General features: G+C 40.1%; 1 protein-coding gene and 1 long non-coding RNA gene across 4 annotated transcripts; both read right to left on the bottom strand.

Annotated features, from left to right (window-relative positions):
- Window positions 1-1,733: 1,733 nt before the first annotated feature.
- LOC131698533 (uncharacterized) lies at window positions 1,734-4,137 on the bottom strand. Its single transcript, XR_009307617.1, has 3 exons — window positions 4,061-4,137; window positions 3,615-3,694; window positions 1,734-2,004 (listed from the first exon to the last, which is right to left on the bottom strand). It is a non-coding gene; the product is annotated as an uncharacterized LOC131698533 (long non-coding RNA).
- A 4,997-nt stretch (window positions 4,138-9,134) lies between these two features.
- LOC117422122 (uncharacterized) lies at window positions 9,135-24,779 on the bottom strand. 3 transcript variants are annotated; one of them, XM_058991275.1, is made up of 10 exons: window positions 24,092-24,779; window positions 19,396-19,435; window positions 17,776-19,043; window positions 15,162-15,224; window positions 14,563-14,856; window positions 12,456-12,491; window positions 12,191-12,223; window positions 11,728-11,757; window positions 11,171-11,318; window positions 9,135-9,551 (listed from the first exon to the last, which is right to left on the bottom strand). In XM_058991275.1, exons 1-10 carry the CDS (start codon window positions 24,204-24,206, stop codon window positions 9,440-9,442), a joined length of 2,139 nt encoding a protein of 712 aa, XP_058847258.1. In that variant the 5' UTR covers window positions 24,207-24,779; the 3' UTR covers window positions 9,135-9,439. The 3 variants fall into 3 exon arrangements, with proteins under 3 accessions (XP_058847258.1, XP_058847259.1, XP_058847260.1); XM_058991276.1 differs by lacking the exon at window positions 24,092-24,779 and adding an exon at window positions 21,930-22,876; XM_058991277.1 differs by lacking the exon at window positions 11,171-11,318.
- Window positions 24,780-24,863: the final 84 nt, after the last annotated feature.

Consider the following 24,863-nt stretch of genomic DNA (forward strand, 5'->3'; position numbering starts at 1 on the left):
TCAACAGAGAGAGGCAGCCCGAGAAGAGAGGACACAGTCAGTTACAGAGAGGAAGGCGGTTTACGTGGAGTGTGCAGGAGGTTTCTTAAGAATGGGGGTGACACAAGCAGTTTTGAAGGCTCAGGGAAAGAAGCCAGAGAGCAGAGAGGTGTTAATAAGGGAGGAGATAAAAGGAAGACGAACGGGGGGAATGGATGGGTGGGGTGGGGGTGGGGGGGGGGTAACATAAAAGTGACTTGCTTCTTTGTGTTTTCTAAAAGATTTAGCATGTGTTTTCTAAAAGATTTAGCATGTTTAACTTTACTTACAATGATTTATTTACCATTTCTTACAGACTGTCAGAACCCCAGCCCCAGCTATTAAGACAACAAGTACAATAGGAGCGAGGATAAAAAGGTGATTACCTGGAATTGAGAAACATGTACAGTAATGCAAGAAGCCTTTTTTATTCACCCATCTAGAATATAATTAGGGCTTAGTAGTTAATTCATCACTGAAGCACTGCAGAACCTGGCAATTGTACAACAAGAAGATTTGCCTCTTAATGTGATAACTTTCCATTTACTGTCTATCAGCAAGCTGGATGTCAATAATATGACACGTTTTACAGGCATAAGAACCTGCTTTAGGACAATGTCTTACTTGTATTCAGTGAATCTGAATGCCTGTAGTGATAGTCTTGCAGATCGCTCTACTTTGCGATTAAACATAAGGAAGAAACTTACGTGGCTTGGATACAGTCGTAAGTTGATGTTGTTGCTTTTGATCGTTGTTGCTTGAAGAAAAAAAAAAAAGCAATATTATTATGCAAGCACACTGAGAAGTGTCCTGCGAGTTGCTGTTCTGGTTTCAATCCCAGATTAATACAGTTGCGTGTGGTTTGAACCTAAAAGGGTTTCAGAGATGCGAGGCTGTGACAGTGTAAATCAAGGGCTCCGGATGTGAGAAGTTTTACTGTTAAATCTGTTTTTGCTAATTTGTAAATCAGATCAGAGGGATTTTTAAGTATAATTGAAAGTTTGCACTGAAATATGTCATTATAATAATAATGTAATTCTACCCATCGGCTGCAGCTTATAAAAATCATGAAATCTTTCCAATGGATGTGTATGCAATCATTTAACCCTGGACAGCACCAGGGCAGTTCACATGCTCACCATGTAGAGTGTGGCAGGCAGAAGGACATTTTAAAGACCTTTAAAAGTGATCAGCAGCTGAAATCTCCCGAGCAACGCACTCCAGCATGAAAATCCAACGTGGAGCAGAAGACCACTCCTACTGTTCAGCAGGAAAAGAAAATGAAGTGTAACTGACTGTCACGAGAAGTGACCTTTCAGCAAAGGGATGGAATGGGAAAGGTGTATTTACATTGCTAGTATAATGCAAACGTATGGTGGTGGTCAGGTATACCTTTCACACACAAACACTCCATAGCTTAACAGACTTACCTGACAGCTGGACAGACACAGTTGCACATTCTAGGGAGGAAATAGGAGAGACAGTATTTGTAACTATATTTTAATGGCACATCAACAACAAGAAGCAACTTATTATGTACAAATAATCTGACAGCAACCATGGCATATTTTTCAGAGGAAGGGTACCTGACTAAACACAGACCTGCAAGGTAAATCCAGATTTGAAATGTCTTTTTTAAAAGTTTGGGTCATAGTCTAATACCCCCAGTACAGCCTTCAGCGCCTAAACCTTTACCTGTAACTTCAAGGGTTAGAAAGCTGGATTCTCCACCTCCGTCATTCACTTCCCAGGAGACTGTGTATCTGCCTCGGTTTCTTTCTGACACGGATGGGAAGTGCAGAGTAAGGTAGAGAGATGTATTGAAGCACAGCTGCAGATCAGAACAGGAAACACAGGAGCCAGCCAGTACATCGTTAACACTGAGATGGCAGAGGTCTTTCATCTTATGACTCACACTGGTAAAGCCATTCATTGGTTTTGGGAAAGTGTAAGCAGCTTTGTTTTTTATACACACGTCCACTGATTCTGGAGAAAAAGAAAGAGAAGCGTGTGACTGAAAACTTCAACTGAAACCTTTACACAAAGAATTTACTCCAGTGTTTAAACAGCCAGCATCACATCCAGATTAAAAATGTTATTACTCTGTGTACTATGCATGCCCAGACTATCTTCACTCTGCACTGCACATGCCCAGAGTTTGTTTTCCTTAAGACCGAGGATGCTCATCAAAAACTGCTACCTATTTTTTTGGATGAGAAAGTGTTTTGTAAAATTACATTTTATTCCACGAGTAATAATTAACTTCATATTAAATACAGACAGCTGGTGGTAACGAATGGTAAAGTGTATAGAGCATGTGTATTTATTGCAGATCATAACAACTAATTGTTTTCTTTATTGACATCAAATCAAAACATATTAAATGTACAAAAAGATTAGAAAAAATAGATCCGCTGTTAGCATTTAAACATGTGATATACACATAATCAGAATTATTAAACACATAATCCATACGATTGTTATTTTTATTAACTTGCTGAGCACACTGATACAGTTTTGTACTAAAAAAAGTTGAATAAAACAGCAAAACCGGGACGATTTGTTACTGTTTCTGAAAAGCGTGGAAACGCTGTTTACACTTTGCCTGCACTTCCAGGAATTAGCACCCTCGTTTCTTCTGATCAGGTGGCAGCAACAGAGCAAGATGCATCGTCGAGAGACCAAGTTCTCCTGAGCTCGCTGTGCTGAAGTCCGTCTTGCTAACGTGCGTAATTAATCGCAAATGTTACCACAGGGTTACTGTTGCACTTGTACTCACAGCCACTAAAATTTTAGAAAACCTTTTATTTTTTTTGTAAAATACCTGGTTATTTAGGAGTAGTCTAACATTTTTAGTATTGAGGAGGCAGTGTGGTCCAGTGGTTAAAGAAAAGGGCTTGTAACCAGGAGGTCCCCCGTTCAAATCCCCCCTCAGCCACTAACTCATTGTGTGACCCTGAGCAAGTCACTTAACCTCCTTGTGCTCCGTCTTTCGGGTGAGATGTAGTTGTAAGTGACTCTGCAGCTGATGCATAGTTCACACACCCTAGTCTCTGTCAGTCTGCTAAATAAACATAATAATAATTAATAAGTGAAATACCTAGATTGCGTAATACGTCATTTGGGCATGGTTATTACTAGCATGATGCAAAGAAACGTTACAAAGTATCAGCATTTAATTATTGTGTCCTTACTCGGCTGCGCCGCACCCGTTTTGAGAGAGAAGGAAAGGAGGACTCCTAATGTATCGTGCTATTACCCCACAGACAGGAACCTTTCAAATAAATGAAAGTACAAAAGCTGGTAGAGTTCAAAATTAAGTTTATTTAACACTCAGGGAAACAACCCCCAGTGCAACAGAAATGCAATCAGAGAGGTAACAAAGAGACGATTGTGAAATGTGTAGTCATATACACAATAGCGTATATATAATCTTTCTAAATCAGAAGGTTTGTGAAGGCAGGGCCCCTCCTGAAGTCAAGGGCGTGATAGAGTATATGTGAACATTTTGAATACAACTTAAATAAAGTGCATCTAAAGAAAAACAAAACAAACAAACAAAAACAAAACAGTTTCCACAGTTTCATCACACTCACCCCTGGCTAAAGTCTGCAGCAACATCATGCCGATCCACACGGAATTCCACTTCCAAGCCATGTTCTTTTATCTGAAATTACTAAACCCAGTGTGTCAGTGTGAGGAGATGCGAGCGGCGGTAGAAGAGCAGGAAGCAACAGAGTGGAATAAGAACAAACCAAACACAACACCAACTTTTAAACGAGTTACCAATAAAATAAAGAAAAGAAAATACCTCCGTGTTTCATAAATATATTGGTAAATAAAAACATTTACACAGTCTATTTCAGGCGCCGTCCGTTTTAGCATACCTTACATTTGTAAGGCAAGGACCTGAACTTTTTCTGCTGTTTTTAATTCCGATGTATTAATCATAATTCCGTTCCGCTTCCTAGTTTTACCGCATCCCTCATGGGAAGGGTAAAGTTTTACATAGCAATATACATTTTAGAGCACTTGGACTTACACGTTTCTGTCTCCGCGGTTGCTTTATAGCAGCTTCGCTCTTCTGCGGTGACGTCCGCTTCTGTAGTTCGGCTCTCCTGTCACAAGTTGTTTGGTACCCCACGTCCCTGTGTTTACATGACAGTTTGGTGCCCCCGCTGACCATTCGAAGGTTTACCCAACACACATTGCTTACAGTATTACCAGATCCTAAACAGGCCCCCTCAAATAAACGAGTCTATAGATAAGAATGCAGTTTAAAATGTTTATTACAGAAAGTATGGCCCAAAGCCATTAACCAACAACAATTTATTGTGAAAAATAATAAGACAATCAAATGTGCATCAACTAATAAACTAACTCATGACAGAACTGGTGCATTTTATACAATCAAACACAATATCAGTGCATCTGTGTTATCTGCCCCAGGTTACATCAGACGCTAGCTATATGCCTTTAATGCACTTTAACTTGCACTTATCTGCTCCCTATTTTACTGTATTTAATCCTGCACTTAACCCAATCTGTAGTATCTTGTATTTCACTTACACTGGTATCTAACTCTGATGTAACTATCAACACTTACCTGTCCTGATATCAGATCGTACTGTGTTTTGTATTTGCTCTTATTAGGACTGAAGTCATTGTATTTTGTATCTTGCTCTTAAGTGTACTGTAATTCTTGATATGTTTTTTTTGTATACAACTGAAAGTCACCCTGGGTAAGGGTATCTGCTAAGAAATAAATAATTAAATAAATAAATAAATAAATAAATAAATAAATAATAACTCAACACCTCTGGAACCCCGTGCCTGGCAAAGATGGACTGGGGTCCATTTATGACATATGCTGTCGTAGAGGGGGGTGTCTTTAGGATCTCAATATATCTTGAATAATAATCAACTACTAGGAGGTATGTGTGGTTTTGCCAGTAAAACAAATCTGCTGCCACTTTCTGCCATGGCCTCTTCAGCAATTGTGTTGGAATCATCTGTTCTGGGTAGGTTGTTTGGTTCTTCACACTGATTTCACACTGTGTCACCAACATTTCAATCTGGCTGCTGAGTCCCAGTCACCAGATTGATTGTTACGTTCTTGCTCTGCACTTAGAAATTCCCATGTGCCCCTCGTGCACCATTGTCAGCATTTCTTTCTGTAGTCTTTCAGGAATCACAATTCTATATCCCTTCAAGAGCAGTTCCCTACACAGAGTAGATCGCCTTGGTGTATCCAGCACGGTCTCAACTGTAGCGGCAACTGTTTTTGTTTTGGCCACCCATTTCTACACATCTGGATTAGCCGCTGGCAGATTGCATCTTGCTGTTACTCCGTTTTTATTTGCTGTAGCTTTGATGGAGAGGCAGGCAGGTTGTCCTGTACAAAGTCAACGTACACCTGGACCTCGCTCTCCAGTATCTTCTCCTCCTCCGTCCATGGGAGTACGACAGGGGCCCTGACAGTATGTCCGCTGTAATTAATGCTTTGCCTGGAACATGTATTATTTTATATGTAAATCTCAATAGTCTGAGGCGAAAGCGCTGAATTCTCTGAGGCAGTTCATCTATTGTGAATTGTAAGCCAATCAAATATGAGCTACAAGCCCATGTCACAGCTAATGCCTCTTTTTCGACTTGTGCATACCGCTGCTCGGTTTCTGACAGTCCTCTGGAAATGTCTGCTATCAGTCACCACTCAATGTTGTCTTGCAATTGCATTAGCACAGCTCCAATGCCAAATGAAGACACATCAGCTGACACAATTGTCTTGGCTTCTGCATTATATTGTGCGAAGACTCGCGGTGAGGTCAAGCCTGTTTTCATTTTTTCAAATGCTTGTTGTTGCTGTGTGGCAAAGTGGTAATTAGCAGCAGGTGTATAGCAGGTGCTGTGCGGTTGCAGTAATTCCAAATAACAAAAAGACAACAAAGTACGGGTGTGATGAGGGTTTTAATGATTAGAAATCCAATTGTCTGATGACCAGCCGGAAAACAATAATGAGTTGGCAATACACAGCAATGTGTATTGTGCAGTAATTAAAAAAGGCAATAACAGCAATAAACACGGTACATAACACACACAATTAGACACACACGATCACAGGTCCAAAGCAAGTGCTCTCAGTGCTTGTGGTGAAGTACAATATATCCGGATTTGTTTAGCCATCTAGTGCTATTTAACAAAACAAACACAGACAGTTACTAAACAGAAAACACCAACAAAACACTCACTAACTCTCTATTTCAGTTTGGGGATATCTCCCAGTCCTTCCAGTCTCCTCGTAACACTGAAACCCAAGCAAAGGAAAAGATTTACAATTCTCCAGCCCCTTTTATGCGATTATGCATGACCCCTTGGTAAACGATTGCAGCTGATTCTATTGCCTGCAGCTGCCACCTCGTTTACCTTCCAGGTCAATACATTCTCGCACTGGAGTCTCGTCTTTTTCCAGGCTGACTGACTTCCCGACCCAGGGAATGAACTGTCAGGACAACCTGTCCAAAGCCTTTCCCTTTCGCTACTTAGTACCCTCACAAGTCGAGAGGGATTTACAACCAGAACTCATATTTCTGTCACATGCTGGTAGTCCCATGACCAGCCATTTCTATTGTTTAGTCAAGTCCTGTGGTGGTTTGGTGGTGTCTGCTAAATGTGGTTGACACTTACCCACATATGGATGCATGCCTAGAAATGGTCTTGCATCCCCTACCCTTTGAGGAACAGGCATTACCCCTCTACATCACCCATATGTATTTATCAGTGGAGGCTCCTACTATATATATATATATATATATATATATATATATATATATATACAGTGCCTTGCGAAAGTATTCGGCCCCCTTGAACTTTGCGACCTTTTGCCACATTTCAGGCTTCAAACATAAAGATATGAAACTGTAATTTTTTGTGAAGAATCAACAAGTGGGACACAATCATGAAGTGGAACGAAATTTATTGGATATTTCAAACTTTTTTAACAAATAAAAAACTGAAAAATTGGGCGTGCAAAATTATTCAGCCCCTTTACTTTCAGTGCAGCAAACTCTCTCCAGAAGTTCAGTGAGGATCTCTGAATGATCCAATGTTGACCTAAATGACTAATGATGATAAATAGAATCCACCTGTGTGTAATCAAGTCTCCGTATAAATGCACCTGCACTGTGATAGTCTCAGAGGTCCGTTTAAAGCGCAGAGAGCATCATGAAGAACAAGGAACACACCAGGCAGGTCCGAGATACTGTTGTGGAGAAGTTTAAAGCCGGATTTGGATACAAAAAGATTTCCCAAGCTTTAAACATCCCAAGGAGCACTGTGCAAGCGATAATATTGAAATGGAAGGAGTATCAGACCACTGCAAATCTACCAAGACCTGGCCGTCCCTCTAAACTTTCAGCTCATACAAGGAGAAGACTGATCAGAGATGCAGCCAAGAGGCCCATGATCACTCTGGATGAACTGCAGAGATCTACAGCTGAGGTGGGAGACTCTGTCCATAGGACAACAATCAGTCGTATACTGCACAAATCTGGCCTTTATGGAAGAGTGGCAAGAAGAAAGCCATTTCTTAAAGATATCCATAAAAAGTGTCGTTTACAGTTTGCCACAAGCCACCTGGGAGACACACCAAACATGTGGAAGAAGGTGCTCTGGTCAGATGAAACCAAAATCAAACTTTTTGGCAACAATGCAAAACGTTATGTTTGGCGTAAAAGCAACACAGCTCATCACCCTGAACACACCATCCCCACTGTCAAACATGGTGGTGGCAGCATCATGGTTTGGGCCTGCTTTTCTTCAGCAGGGACAGGGAAGATGGTTAAAATTGATGGGAAGATGGATGGAGCCAAATACAGGACCATTCTGGAAGAAAACCTGATGGAGTCTGCAAAAGACCTGAGACTGGGACGGAGATTTGTCTTCCAACAAGACAATGATCCAAAACATAAAGCAAAATCTACAATGGAATGGTTCACAAATAAACATATCCAGGTGTTAGAATGGCCAAGTCAAAGTCCAGACCTGAATCCAATCGAGAATCTGTAGAAAGAACTGAAAACTGCTGTTCACAAATGCTCTCCATCCAACCTCACTGAGCTCGAGCTGTTTTGCAAGGAGGAATGGGCAAAAATTTCAGTCTCTCGATGTGCAAAACTGATAGAGACATACCCCAAGCGACTTACAGCTGTAATCGCAGCAAAAGGTGGCGCTACAAAGTATTAACTTAAGGGGGCTGAATAATTTTGCACGCCCAATTTTTCAGTTTTTTATTTGTTAAAAAAGTTTGAAATATCCAATAAATTTCGTTCCACTTCATGATTGTGTCCCACTTGTTGTTGATTCTTCACAAAAAATTACAGTTTCATATCTTTATGTTTGAAGCCTGAAATGTGGCAAAAGGTCGCAAAGTTCAAGGGGGCCGAATACTTTCGCAAGGCACTGTATATATAGTCGTGTTCCTTCATGACTGAATTTTCACAAAAATTTTGTTCGGCTGAGTCACTTTCCGTTGTTATCAGTTAAATCAATGCCTTATTACCTTTCTTTTTGCTATGTATCATTTCCTCAGGTTAACCTGCATATTAACACAACCAGACATGTAATGAATGGCACAGTATGAAAACTCCTTTCTTGAACATCTTGATCCCTACCAAAAGATGAGTGGAAATATGTGTTTTAAAAGTGAAAAATAAACAGGAGAAAAACGTTACAAAAATGTATAAATTACTATTTGATGGTATTCTATCTTTTAAAAATGACATATGAGTAATCAACCAATCACTGTCAATTCTAATCCATCTTATCCTGTGTATAGAGGTCTTCCCCAGCATAAAACATTTTGAAAGTTAAAAACTTTTTTTTTCAATGTTTAACAGTAATTACAAAATGTGTTCTTTTGTGATTTATAATAAACTAATCCAGTGGTTTTCAATGTAAAAAAAACAAAAAAACTGTACCCCTTTTGTCGGGCGGTTTCAGCTCAAGTACCCCTTTACCAGTTTCGCTCTACTGCATGGTAGCACAGTGGCAATAAAAGGCAGAATAATCTGGTTACAATAAGACACCCTTCACATGATGTGTACACTTTTCAGCAGGGCAAGCACAGGAAAGGTGTTTTATTTGAGCTACATACAGTACAGCACAGCAATCAGGAGCCTGCAGGGCAGTGGATGAGTTTCAGGTTTCTTTTCGATGGTTTTCTGCAACAGCCCTTGTAAGGTGAGGATCTGTCATTCTTTATCAGGATTATTATGAGGAATTTGAATCCATAATTTGTACTCAGTAATTATGAGTAATAGTAGTATTACATTCATATGTTGCTGTTTAAAAAGCATGATATGGTTTACAGTGCTAAAAAAGGGAAGCATAAAAGCATGCGACATAGAAAAAAATGAGCAAACAGCTAAAACGGGGTTTCATTGTCCTGGCACAGCCCATTCCCTGCTTCCTCGTCTCCAGGACTGGCTCCCTGGTTAGGATCCAGAAATCCATTGAGAGTTTCCTGCGGCTCATCCCTGAAATATAAAAACATAATGTCAATCAGAAACATTCCCATAACACACCTTATTCAGAGCTTGTGGCTTCTGAATGCTATGTCTTCTAACCAGGGCCTGAGGCTGGGGACCGTAGCATTGACATGGGATATAGAAGGGACCGTAGCATTGACATGGGATATAGAAGGGACCGTAGCATTGACATGGGATATAGAAGGGGCCGTAGCATTGACATGGGATATAGAAGGGATCGTAGCATTGACATGGGATATAGAAGGGACCGTAGCATTGACATGGGATATAGAAGGGACCGTAGCATTGACATGGGATATAGAAGGGGCCGTAGCATTGACATGGGATATAGAAGGGATCGTAGCATTGACATGGGATATAGAAGGGACCGTAGCATTGACATGGGATATAGAAGGGACCGTAGCATTGACATGGGATATAGAAGGGGCCGTAGCATTGACATGGGATATAGAAGGGATCGTAGCATTGACATGGGATATAGAAGGGACCGTAACATTGACATGGGATATAGAAGGGACCGTAGCATTGACATGGGATATAGAAGGGACCGTAGCATTGACATGGGATATAGAAGGCCCTAATTTTGTTAGATGGGTTCAAATGTTATATAGTAAGTGAATGGCAGCATATCCTCTTCATTTGAATTGGAGAGAAGAACCAGCCGGGTTTGCTCTATCTACTTGTGTTTTCAATCAGCATTGCCCCTTTAGCACAGGCGATTACTGATAATGCTGGTGTTAAGAGTGGTAAACATGATTTCCGATCTCTCTATATCCTTTAGCACAGGGGATTACTGATAATGCTGGTGTTAAGGGTGGTAGACGTGATTTCTGATCCTCTGTATCCTTTAGCACAGGTGATTACTGATAATGCTGGTGTTAAGGGTGGTAGACGTGATTTCTGATCCTCTGTATCCTTTAGCACAGGTGATTACTGATAATGCTGAGGTTAAGGGTGTCAGATGTGTCTGATATTCATGAAGCTGTTCTAGAGTGTTGTTGGCTGGATTAAAGTTGCAAAGGGTTGAAGACCATGCACTCACATTCTCACAAGTCATTTGGTTTGCAGTTCTTGTTTTTCATCACATGCTTCAAAATTAGTTTTAAAAAGTTTAAGCTCAGAAAGGTGCATAGTACAAGCCCAGCTGCTGAAACCCATCCCAAAAAGCTTTGGTTCAGTACTTTTTGCATCATCAATGTGAGACTCAAGGTTAGAGTAAGAGACTAACTTGATTATCAGCCAACCCCTTCGACATCAGAGCGATACAGTGCTGTTGTGATGGGTTTGTTGAGTTAAACCCTTTCCATTCTAGCTTTAACATCAAACTCTTAATTAATAAAAACAGAATTTGAAAAAACAATCTTTAAACAAGCAGGTCCTTGACACAGCCATGTTAGGTCAGAGGTCAAGTCAAGGTCACCAACACAATCAGCAGGCAGCGTTTCTATAATCCTGCCAATAGGACGACCTCATGCAATGAGAAATGCATTGACAAACCTCTTACATTATTTGTAAATGATAGTTCCCCATTGGATAATGGATCATGAGTGACAGACATACGTTTCACAATAATGCTATTCACGAAATGCACAAAAAATTGGAAACACCTTTCATTAACACTGTCAACAGAGTGTAGGGCCACCATGGGCAGCCATGATTCAACTTGATGAGTCTGGACAGCTAGACCTGCAAGGACAGCCAAGACAGCACAGCCAATGCCAACACCAACAACAGCAATGCTAATGGAGATGGTGCCTGGAATTGAGAAACACATACAGTCATGTAAGATGCAGTTTTATCTGACCTCGTCCATAACGTAAAGCGCAACAGTAACTCCAGACAAGCACACTCTGAATGAATTGTTTTCTTTGTATATTCTACTTACACTCAAAATGGACTTCAGACCCAATACACTCTGAATCCCCAGCAGTCAGTGCTGTCTGAGTTCTGTCTGTTTCTACACCTATTCCTTTCTGGTACCTCCCCATAAAGGGCATGCACATCCCAGAGTTTGATTTACGCATGGAAGAAACTCTTCTATGAAGTCTCAATGTGAAAAATAAACTCCGGAAAACAAAAAGAGCAAAAAAACAATACTGGATATGGGATAATATTGTTCTTGTCCTCTAGTCAATTTGTAGGGTATTTGAGCTGCTGTACTTACGTGTTCTGTTTTGTTTCCCTCCAACTTGTTCTAAAAAACATACAAATAAGAATGAGGTAAGTTCTGTACACTCAGTGAGTTTTCTATCAGTTGTTTGAAATTCCTCTGGTTTCAGTCCCAGAGAGGAGTATAAAGTGTAACAGCCCATAGTCGAAGATCACTCCCATCACTCCAGGGCTCCCACAAACACTACCTTCTTACAACTCCAATCATTCTGCTGGCCATTGGTTCTATTTTCACTTCCTGTGCAGCAGGTATTAGGGCCCCACCTGAGCCTCAAACTCACTTTCTTTCAGTCATTACACCTGCTGCACAGGAAATGACAGGATAACAGCACAGCCCCAGAGCCACACCTCTGGAAACGATCTACAAGGCTGGTTTCTTATGAGCACAATCTTACTGCATCTGACTACGCAAAACAATGAAAAGAAAAAACACACATTTCTAGATATTTCCTTTTTACCTTGATCTGCTGGCTTCTGGGTGGCATTCTGACCTGGGAGGAATTCAAAGAGAGCTTTTCATTCTCAAACAGGCCCAGTTAATACGGTGTGTGAATGGCAGACGTGGTCTGGCTGTTCTGATTATATCTGATTCTCAATACAATGCAAACTGGAAACAATATCAGCACAGAGAGACTTGGAAAACGGTTTGCGCTTGGCAGCTGGCTGTCAGGTATAGCTCACATACACATTGTAACCCTGAGAAACACAGCTAACACAACTTACCTGGAAACTGGTCCGGCACAGGCACAGTCACACATTCTAGGGGAAAAAAGAGAAAGACAACTAAAGTAACTCCAGAAAAATAAAGGGCCATTAGCCGCCACTACATGCAGAGTTTTCAATGAATAGCAAAACAAACTGAAAAGTTGTGAGTGTGGGATCAGTGGTACCTACAGCAATGCGAGTGTGGGATCAGTGGTACCTACAGCAATGCAAGTGTGGGATCAGTGGTACCTACAGCAATGCGAGTGTTGTATCAGTGGTACCTACAGCAATGCAAGTGTGGGATCAGTGGTACCTACAGCAATGCGAGTGTTGTATCAGTGGTACCTACAGCAATGCAAGTGTGGGATCAGTGGTACCTACAGCAATGCGAGTGTTGTATCAGTGGTACCTACAGCAATGCAAGTGTGGGATCAGTGGTACCTACAGCAATGCGAGTGTTGTATCAGTGGTACCTACAGCAATGCAAGTGTGGGATCAGTGGTACCTACAGCAATGCAAGTGTGGGATCAGTGGTACCTACAGCAATGCAAGTGTGGGATCAGTGGTACCTACAGCAATGTGAGTGTTGTATCAGTGGTACCTACAGCAATGCAAGTGTGGGATCAGTGGTACCTACAGCAATGCAAGTGTGGGATCAGTGGTACCTACAGCAATGCAAGTGTGGGATCAGTGGTACCTACAGCAATGTGAGTGTTGTATCAGTGGTACCGACAGCAATGCGAGTGTGGGATCAGTGGTACCGACAGCAATGGCCAAGCGTTTTGGATCACCTAGAACTGCAGGATTTAGTAGAATTAAAAAATAAAAAAACTATGAACATAATTTAGATCTTTTATTTATCATGTAATTAAATAAACTAAAAATGATATTGCAAAAGTGAGAAGTGTAGCATAGTGAGAAGTGTGGTGGAATTCAGTGCGAGCGTCAGCAGGAAACAAATTATTATAATGCCACACAACCTCAAATAAATACAACTATGAAATGGTTTGGATAAATTAAACACCGTGATTGGCTAAACAAGATCACATGGCCGTGCAGTGTGTCTTAAGCACGGTAGGGGTGAATCACTTCCGAAGATCAATCAATTTCCTTGGATTTATTTTCTTTAAAATCTTGATAAAATGGCGATAGTTCCTGTAAAGCTGAGGGCTGAATTACCAAATTCCACTGGACTGCAGGATCTAAAATCAGGGTGGAGACCGGTGGCAATGGATCTTAACAACTAAGGGACAGCGCATGACAAACAAAAAAAACAAACCCTAGGTTCATATTTTCAAGAACATGGCATAAAAAGTGCTTTATATGAAGTATTGTAATGAAGTTAACAGTGTTGTTCCGGTTGACTGATATAAGTGACACTCTGCATGGCTGCATCACTGACTGGGGGTTTCAGGAGGTAAACTAGTGTTGAGAAGAGACGCAGGCAGCGTGTTTGGAGGAATAAGAAATAAAGGTGCAGAGCCAGATTACTGTACTAGGGAAAACTTCAGCTTTACTTACCAAAGTATATATGTACATAAGCAGTTATATTTTGAGTTTTTCAAACAGCATAAAATATTTACTCAACAGTAATAAGTTTTCCAAGCAAATGTGTAGCTTCTAAAAGTCATGGTCCAGTAGTTATAGAAAAGGGCATGTAACCAGGAGCTCCCCGATTCAAATCCCGGCTCACTCACTGACTCACTGTGTGACCCTGAGTAAGTCACTTAACCTCCTTGTGCTCCGTCTTTCGGGTGAGACTTTGTTGTAAGTGACTCTGCAGCTGATGCATAGTTCATACATCCTAGTCTCTAAGTTGCCTTGGATAAAGGCGTCTGCTAAATAAACAAATACTACAAATTGCTTACTTAACTGAAACTATAACTTACTTTCTCATTTAGTAATACTCAAACACTATTTTTCAATGAAAAGTCATTGCCACAGAATTCGACACGTTCTTTGCAGAAAATACATTTCTCTCTTTGCAGATTTTAGGGCATTACTACAGATTTCCACAGGGACTATTTAATAGAACTGCAAAGGGACTGAACAGAAAGGGGGACACGAGGTGCTGTTGACTTTATCTGAGACGATGCATTTTAACATTGTAAAGAGGAAACCTTACCCTTAACTTTGAGGTCCTGTCTGTCAGAAAGCCCATGTGCCGATTCTATCACTTCCCAGGAGACTGTGTACCTGCCTCGGTGTCTTTCTGACACGGATGGGAAGTGCAGAGTAGGGTAGAGAGATGCACTGAGGCACAGCTGCAGATCAGAACAGGAAACACAGGAGCCAGCCAGAACATCGCTAACATTGAGATAGCAGAGATCTTTCATCTTATGACTCACACTGGTCAAGCCATTCACTTTGTAGGGGAAAGGGAGGGAAGCATGCTGTCCAATACAGGCATCCACCGATACTGAAGAAAAACAAAGAGAAGAGCGCACCACACTTACAAGTAATCATAAACAGCACAGCCTAGAGACCTCTCTTCAGCTCTAGTGGCTGGACAGTTAGAAACACCTGCCATAACACTGTCAATAGGGTGTAGGTTCACATGTGAAGCCAGGATTGGTTAAAAGTGTTCAGGGAGGAATAAATGACTATTCCATGTAAGGAAGGAGTCAGTTCTCCAAACTTCCCACAAAATCACTATAACCATGCAACTGGCTAAAAAAGTGCTTTTCTTAAAATAAAGAAAGTTACTATTTCAAAGTTACTCACCCACAGGAACGATGGTGCCCAAAAATACCAACCCGATTAACATGGCTTTTGTCATCTTTTTAACTGTAACAAAAAACACACACAACATAAGTTACAGTGAGAGACACACACACACTTGTGTTCGTTATACAAACCTATACACACTTCGTTATCATGGCTACATCCAAATGATCAGCCATTCAACTAATCAGAGATACGATCTTATCAATAGAAATATATTAAAAACATGTACACAATTAGACGCATGTATCCACACAATACACATCTATTAGATGCAGATACATTTAAGAAATTGAATACAATTTAATGAAGTAATAATCAGCAATGAAAATCATGTTTTCTTTATCATCCAAATTACCAACCCTTATTCAGCTGAATGTCTGTAATCTGAAAGAAGAATGGTGCAGACAAGCACTAAGAAAATGTTTAGCCACAACCTACGGGTATTCAAATCCTTAAGAACGTTCACTTCTGAGAGTTCTCACAAAGGAAACTGACATAATGCACTTCCTAGAAAGTGTGAGTATACTGCATGTGTGGGTTCATCCTTGTACGTTTGCTTTACCTGTGTCGGACCAATAGACATAATACAAAACACAGGAAGTGAAAGTATTTAGCTGCTGAAAAAAAAATCCCCTGGCTGATGCTACTAAGGGAAATGAATTGTATTTGCTTACCCTCCCTTTAAATATGTATTATCAATATTTTGTGAGTTTCGTTCATTATTTTCAAGGTAGTTGTGATGGAGCAAGGTCCCTCACATTGTAAAACCAGCAATGGACTTGTTTGGACTTTCTTTCATTTTAACCAAGCACAGCCTAGAGACCTCTCTTTAGCTGTAGCGGCTGGACAATAAGGTGTCTACTAAAACAAATATGTAACTGCACCAACAAAACCAAACCAAAGCGTGTTACTTACCTGTTGAGTGTAATCCAGTGTCTTCTAGGGGTGAGCTTTTGAGGCGCTATCACAATGGAAAGGTGCACATTCTCAGCGGGATGCGTAGATCTAGCTGTGTTAAAGTAAACCCTTCTCTTTTTTTCTGTATGTGTGTATTTGCTGTAAAACCTTGTTTGATTGTTAATTACCCAAGTTGTATAGGGTAGTGCTGTCCTCCATTTTGTGGGAGGAAGTGAAAACCCGCCATCTTAGGTTAAGGAGTCTTTTGATTCTTACCTCAGTGCTGATGTCCTGTAGTCAGGGCAGCCCCGTGTAGTAAATGTACAGGGGAAGTATTTATTGATTGGTTAGATATTGCTTTCTTAAAGCGCTGTTAATTTGATGCATCTTTTCCCTGCGTATTGTCACACACAGCTGGCTGGGACTTCCACAGTAGTGCATGAAAAATCGAGCTAATGCAGCCAATTAAGAAAAAAAAAAAAAAAGGTTTAGCCTTTTAGAAAAAGGAGTGTGGTAACCAAGTATTTCCAGTCCATTTTTTTTTTTACCTCCTATTAGTTATATCACCACAGCTTGTTCTTGATACTGTGGTGTTTTACCAGAAGTTGCTGCTGCTTCCTGGTAGCAGATCACTTCCTGTGTTGTAGTTCAAACCAACGCCTGTGGTCTAGCCACAATCAGACCATGTGACTTACGGCACAGGTACCAGTGCTGTAAATGAAATATTTGTATAACCAAAAGATTTTAAGCACAATAAAAGGAAGACCAGCAATTAAGTTATAAATAGGGCTTCTGTTTTTCAGTTTTTATAAATTTCATTTTTATGTGCTTTTTTTAATGTAATTTCAGTCTTTTCAGTTTTATGTAAACTGTTTTTTTTCCCCCGGGGCTTTCGCTTTTTATATACTATAAGAAATGATTGTTTTCAGTTACTTTCGTTTTTTCCTGTCACAATATGTATAGTAACTTGACAGTACTTGCACACTTTAATTGCACCTCCTTTTCTTTGCTGTCTTCCACAACGAAATCCTTACGGTCACGGGCACGTTCTTCTGGGGTTTTTGTGTGTTTTTTTGCAATTCTGTTTTAAATTCCACGAGCGTGTAAATACAAATCGAACTGTAATATAGCTTTAAATCTCGTGAGCAAGAACAACCCTCAGTTTCTAATTGTAATCTTGTTTTAAATCTCGCAAGCATGTTTCAATCCTCCAATAGAAATGTAGGAATGTGCTGCCACTCAGTAGTTGGGGCGGGTTTAAAGTATTCAGATCGAATCAATGCGAGATATAAGTCAGGAAGGAGGGACATTACCCAATTGCACAGGGAAAAGTGTTTTATTTAAATTTTTCGCGTGGAAAGGGGTGAAGTCAACATGAATTGAGTAACCATTTCCAGTGTTTTTTTTTATTTATTTATTTATATACACCGATTGAAATACACCGATATCATTATATTTTTTTTGTACAGGGGGTGTTTTATCTGTTTATCAGTTAAACCCAGAATCAGAAGCCCTAGTTATAAAGCTCTGAGCATACCTTTAAAAAAGGGTTATCCAATACTGTCCAAGACTTGCCCCTCTCTCCCAGATTTGAACGTCAGTGTATTAAAGTGCTCTCATACACATTTCCAAAAGGGGGATATGTGGCCCTTTGTAAATATCACATCAAATGTATTATTTCATATCAAACTCAGAAGCATGCAATAAATCTCACCTGTAGGCTTGGATTTCTTCACAGAGTTACGGGGGCCTGCAGTGTTAATCAAGGGAATCGATGACTTCTTTGACAGTTCCTTGTTTGGGCTAACCGAGTGGAAGGGAGTGACGGCCCGATTATCTGCGGCATCAACCACAAGAGAGTTCAGGTCAGCAGGAGTTGAAAGGTCAGCAGATTCTTCTGGGGTGTAAGCCACGTTTTCAGAAACATCCGCCTTTGGTCTTTCGTCCCTACTTTTTTCTCCAGCTATGGTTTTCTCAATTGGAAATGAGGGTTGGTTCATCAGTGCTGCCACAGGAGGAGAAGCAGTAAGATGTGGGACACTGGAGGGGCAGACGCTAACATCTTCAAGGCAGGCGTCTGAAACGGTGTCATTGCGAAGGGAATTGTTGGTCATCATAGGCTGGCTTTCACGGACACTAGAGGCAGACAAGTTGCTTTTGTCTTGAACTGAATGTCTGTCAGCCTGTAAACTGCTCTCGGAAGGAAAGCAGGAACCCAGCGCTTCCTTGTTCCACTTTGACATCACTGGATTGCTTCCTTGGCTCCCTGCCTGGATTTCCCAAATTGCAGAATCTGGTTCACTGAATGTGTGGGACCAGGTCTGAGCCACTACGGGACGAGGAGGGGTTTTGGGAGAGGTACCTGCGCAGGAACGATTGCGATTGGGATATTCAAGTTGGTCAACATCAGCTCTGCTTCTAGAATCCAGAAGGTCTCCAGTACCAGCAGGAGGGGAGGAAAGCCCTTCAGATTGAGGTCCAGTCATGTGGGTGTTTTCTTGAATGGGAGCGCAGATATCGCATCCAGACTCCTGGCTCAAGGCTTTAGCTCCTGGAGGTGCATCGTGTAGGAGACTATCTAGAGGCGTTGTCTCTTGGATTGGACTCACAAGGTCAGACTTGCCTTCAAGGTCAATGCAAGGTTCTTGGAAGCCTTCCAGACTGCCTGACTCAGAACAAAACACTCCTTGACCTAATTGATCAGGTGAATCACTGGAACAGACTTGCATCAAAAGAGCACTGGTTTCCGTACTAGCGGTTCTGGGGTTGGCTGGAGTATTGACTGGGAGCTCCAGGACTACAGCACTTGTAAGTGAGATAGCAATGTTTTCTGCTTGTTCATAGCTTTCCATAAAAATGAAGGCCCCATGGTCGTTCACAATGTTTTTCCCGGAGTATTTCAGCTCATAGGATGATCCTGGCTTCTTGTAATGGGCTTGTAGATCGCCGCAGTCAGGATCTTCCTCGATTATTTTGGCCACCCTGGCAATCAATAATGACAGATTAATGGAGCCATGTCATGAAATTCAGTTTTTAACTATATTTCCCCTTTAAAATGGCCAAATTAACTACTGGCTAACCCTACTGCTTTAGTTATTGTTACAAATAATGCTGGTTTAATAGTTGGTTTAGGCAATAGCACTCTGAGAAAAAAAATCTAAGATGATGAATCATAGCATTCACACAGTGCCCCAGGACGGGTTAAGCAACATGTTTTTTAACAATACTGTGAATTTTCTGTGAAGTTCCTGCCTGTTCTTTGTAACATGAATCTCCTCAAATGTTCTGGACTCAGACTGTATTACAGAAACAGTAGATCAAGTACAGCCAATACCTGCTCTCTGCAGAAGCTCTGTCCAACATGTGCACATTCACTGCAAAACACAAAAAAAATTACAATTAATAAAGGGCTGTGTGTTATTGACTTAACCATGGAGTTTCCAACAGGCATACATTTCTGGATGCTTCACGTCCATACAAATTAGGTTGATCACAGCATGTGATCCGTGCAGCACTATAACGCTGTGCAAGCAGAACAATTGCAAACAAACAAACAGTAATGGGGAAACACAAGATCAGAAATAGCAAAGTGAAGGGAAAGTGGTCACCGAGTGTGTCTGCAAACAGTTTTGTCTGACAGAAGAAAAAGATCTAGGAGTTTATGTTGACTCAGAAATGTCTTCATCTAGACAATGTGGGGAAGCTATATAAAAATAAAAAAGGCCAACAAAATGCTCGGATATATAGTATAAAGTGTTTAATTGAAATCAAGGGAAGTAATGTTAAATCTTTACAATGCATTAGTAAGACCTCATCTAGAATACTGTGTTCAGTTCTGGTCACCTTGCTACAAAACGGATATTGCTGCTCTAGAAAGAGTGCAAAGAAGAGCAAACAGAATTATCCCAGGTTTAAAAGGCATGTCATATGCAGGCAGGCTAAAAGAATTGAATATATTCAGTCTTGAACAAAGAAGACTACACGGTGATCTGATTCAAGCATTCAAAATTCTAAACGGTATTGACAATGTCGACCCAAGGGATATTTTTGACCTGAAAACAGAAACAAGGACCAGGGGTCACAAATTGAGATTAGATAAAGCGGCATTCAGAACAGAAAATAGGAGGCACTTTTTTTACACAGAGAATTGTGAGGGTCTGGAACCAGCTCCCCAGGAATGTTGTTGAAGCCGACACCCTGGGATCCTTCAAGAAGCTGCCTGATGAGATTCTGGGATCAATAAGCTACTAACAACCAAACGAGCAAGATGGGCCGAATGGCCTCCTCTCATTTGTAAACGTTCTTATGTTCTTATGTAATAATGCAAGTGTGACATACTGATGAAAAAAAACAAAGTTGACACATACATATCCCCAGATTCTGAAACTCTTTTAAAGCTTAGAAAATGGATCGGAGATTTCCTTTAACCTCATTGATCAATATCAGTGGCGTGCCGTCAGGACCGTCAAGGTATTCTCTGCTGACCAGACAGTGCCAAGTAAACTGTCAGTCCAATGACATTACGTTGCCTCACTCACTTGCGTGCTTGCTTATATTATGAAACATATTACTCTAATTATTATTTGTTCATTTGTCTGACGCCTTTATCCAAGATGACTTACAGGGTTTACTAGAGGTTTTTTAAGAGTCTAGGAGTTTCCTACCAGACGCTAGAAAATCAGTTGAGGGTATTCTCTGTTTCAGCTGAAGGGCTTGAGTGAGTTTAACCAATAGGCGAGTCGAAAAATGTCAATTTTTTTTAGACAGGCGACCAATCAGGAGTAAGCAGATGCGGGTTATAAATCTCCCAGGGTATTCTCTGCCTCACTTGAAGGCCCTGCTTTAGCAACCAATGGGAAAGTCAAAGCTCTGACAGCTGACCAATCATTAGTGAGCAACCCCAAAACATGAATATTCCTTGGTTAGCACTGCAGTTAGGAGGACAGCTGGATTTGCACGATATTGCTTATAAAGATACATTGATAAATACAAATACCTTTACAACATCTAATTATTTCTTATTTTACACTAAAATAAAAAAAATGTGAGAAAACGGAGACATAGTCGATTTGGTTAAGAATCCTTTTCCAAGGAAAACTTTCTCTGAAAAATTGGAGATTCTTAAAAAAAAAAAAAAAGGGAGATATACACCACAGATCCCCGAGCTGACACGGGAAGGAAAAGGATCGGCACTTTCAGAATTCAAATTATGAAAGGATCCTTACAGGTAGCTGCCCCTTGAACGCATACCAGGTGTATATTGGAGACCGGCGATTTAGATCACTATAGCTTCACATGCTTCATGCGCTCATTGAGAAGCCGCTAACACACAACCTTGCAGAGAACATCGTAACTCAATTTAAACATTCCAGCAACTGTGTTAAAAGGTTGTGTGTCAGTGGGAACTAAGTAACAGTTTTGTTTTATAACAAAATTACATTGTATTGTACACCCTCAAGTATAAAGTGAAAGTATTATTAGGGTCTTTTAATATGCACTGGTTAACAAGGATACGGTATGCAAAATGAACAAGGAGAAGTACGGATTTGTATTTAAAAACGGAATTAGATCTACCAGTTAATAATAATAATAATAATAAAACAAACTTCTAAAATGTTTTTTTTTAAATGAACAATAAAAGCAATAAGTATCATTATCAAAAATAATTTGTTTAATCTCAAACTTGTACATTGTTCATACAACAAAACACGTTAAAATACACCAAGTTTGTATCTCGCCTACTTTCAACATTTTAATATTTTTTTGACACTTTCGCTAAAATTTTATCACCTAACGGGAACTTAAATGCTAAAAATTACACGAGTACATGAACGTGGACTGAAATCCAAATAAAAAAAATTAAGTTACCTGTACTTTTATTGTTTACATTTAAGAGGTCGATAAAAACCAACATCTCACACACCGTGTTCGCGTTTGTGTATGAGGCAGGTGAACTGAACAGCTCCATGGCAGTAGGTTTGTCTTCAGTATTGAGGCAGGCTATTATTTATGCTATTGGAAATACCTGCGACGCTACATCGTGCAGCGCGAGGACACTGAAGCTAGCGGTCCACGCATGGAATTCTGCGCAAACCGCATTACTCCGGGAATACCGAGGAACACGTTTGTATTGATTAGCAGCAAAAGCTAGTGCCGCATTAAACAAAATAAAAAGCTGAAAAATGTCTTGTAAAAAATACAAACACTAAGAAGTTTTATTTCACCCAATACAAATCCAGCTTTACTGGATCATACAGCTCCTACTGTGGTTAAAATGTCCCTCTCCGTGTGTGCACGCTGGTTACCTTTTCCATAGTGTATTTAACTGTTTTGCTCCTATTAATAGATCTGAGATAGATATAAATGTGTGTAACCCATACAATTTATCAAAGAATAGAATAACCGTAAGAAACCCTAGAGAGATAAATAATGAAACCGTTTGAATACAGCGTGCTTGGTCTAGAATGAGTAAGAGAGGTGAAGGGAGCCTTATCAACGCTGTGCTCAGGTGTCAGCGTTTTACAATTAGATGTAATCATTGGAATAGTTCTTATTTTTAGACCCACATATCAGAAATCAACTAGATAAAATACGCTGAACGTTTATTTAAAAGATAAAACTCAACCGCAACAAATAGTGTACCTGCAGCCTTATTTGCAAACGGATGCACTTCCTTTTCAAAACCTCATTCGAGGGGGGAGTGTTACGCATAGGGTTAATAACAAGAAGGACGGCGTTTTAATCATGTGTGTATTAATATTATGAACATAATAAGAAACGATCAACAAAATGATAAAGGAAATTAATTAATAAACAGTCACATCGTTATCCCAGCCATACGCAGCTTCTCAGAATGACTGGTGATCTGTCACATTATTTACAAATATTGTTTTGTTGTTATTGTTAGTACTTTTTGTGATCAATCACAAAAGGGCTGGAAATAAGACTCCTATTGTAGGTACAGCCGTGTCACACATTCCAGGTTTCAATCGACTTTTATAACCGCACCAGCTCGGGTGTGTCTTTATAAAAACTCATAGTAAAAACAGCAATGGATCCAACTGCGATGCAATCAGTCTTGTGCCCCGATTAATTATACATTTGAAAATTATCAAGAAAAATAATTAAAACTAAAATATCTTTCCCCCGATTCTTCAGTGTACTGCTAGTCATCTTGAAAGCGCTAGTGCCCCGCTATAAAGGGGAAAACGCCCAGAACAGACATCAGCACAAACAAATCACTCCAGTGTTGTTAGCGGATCAAGATTCTGATAAAACACTTCACATACCCACACACCCCGAATTACGACATCTTTGAAACATTTCAGCAGTCGACAGAAAACAGTACGCAAACGTATTGTCATTGATATCCTTTATACCTACCTGCATGAAAACCTTCGACAATTTTCGGTCAGCAGTCAGTGATAAAGAAACAATATGCACTTCATTAGGCATCTTAAAACAACTTCTAAAAAGTCTCATGTATTTCACTAATTGAGCTATTTTGACATTTTTCAGTTAGTGGTTTGATTTCATATGCCTTACAAATCAAAACAGAAGCATGTGGTGTTGTAATAAATGTGCACACTGCTGTATACCGTATTAAATTGATAACAGGGAAATCAATCGAATTTCAGATGATATAAACTGCAGCTGATGTAGTGATGTATTTTACAGTGATCCCTTCTATTTAACCTACAGTATGTCGTTTATATTAATTCAGTGAAAGCTTCCGCCACAGATTTTCATGGAAGAAAACAAAACGGCCCTCGCCGGATCGACTCCCTAAGCGAGCCGAGACGAACTATTTTTCCGATCTTGGGTCGGATCGTCGGTTCACACAGAAGCTGCAATCGGCCCGACTCTGAACCGCTCCTGATTGCGAGTCGTTTGCTCATCTATTCGCCACTTCGTAAAAAACAAAACAAACAAAAAAAAAAAACCCACAAACATTAAGTACATAACTTTTACGAGTATACATAATGGTTTGTAATAACTTGTATGAAATTACATTGCGTAACTTATAGTACCTTTCGTCTCTCCTTGGATCTTCCGAGTCCTCTTTCTTCCGGGTTGTATTGGTAGGATTCTTAAAATAAGTTTTATTTTTAAAACGAACAAACTTAAGAAACGCAGGTAAGTCATGCTTTCTTCCAGTATATATTTATTTGCTTAAAAAGCCAATGTTCTCGCTTATCGAGTTTAATTTCCGTTTATACCGTGTATACTCTCCTGCAGAAACTCTGCACTGCACGCACGCCGGCTGGGAGTTGCTTTACAAATCCAGCCCTCTAATGCAGTACTGAAAAAAAAAAAAAAAAAAGCAGCATGTGCACAAGCCGGAACATACTACACGTTTCCCCAGAACAGAAATCTAGGCTATTCTAAAGATAAAGGCTTATTTCATGCAAAATATGTTCCTTTAAATTCCTGTTGTCAATATGCCTCATTTAAAACATTAAAAACACAACGTGCTCTAAATGAGCAGAACACTTGACAAGCAAATGACCAATTGGTTGCTAACTTTTTTATTTTTTTTATTTTTTTATTTTTATTGTTTTTTAAATAGTGTTTCGCCATCCACACTTCCTGCCTCCTCAGTTAATATATTTTTCATTACACAGCCTGGAGCAGCAGTTAATACCTTTTAGTAATCCTGCAATGCTGCTTCACTGTTCATGGGATAAACTCTGAATACTTTGTCATTCATGGCTAATTTTAATCATTTCTTCAGAACTCCAAAATCAGAATTGTTTGCAACTACCTCCTTAAACAATAGAAGACAAGCATTTCCACTGGCAC

Source organism: Acipenser ruthenus, chromosome 18 (assembly GCF_902713425.1).
Source record: "Acipenser ruthenus chromosome 18, fAciRut3.2 maternal haplotype, whole genome shotgun sequence".
NCBI lineage: Eukaryota > Metazoa > Chordata > Actinopteri > Acipenseriformes > Acipenseridae > Acipenser > Acipenser ruthenus.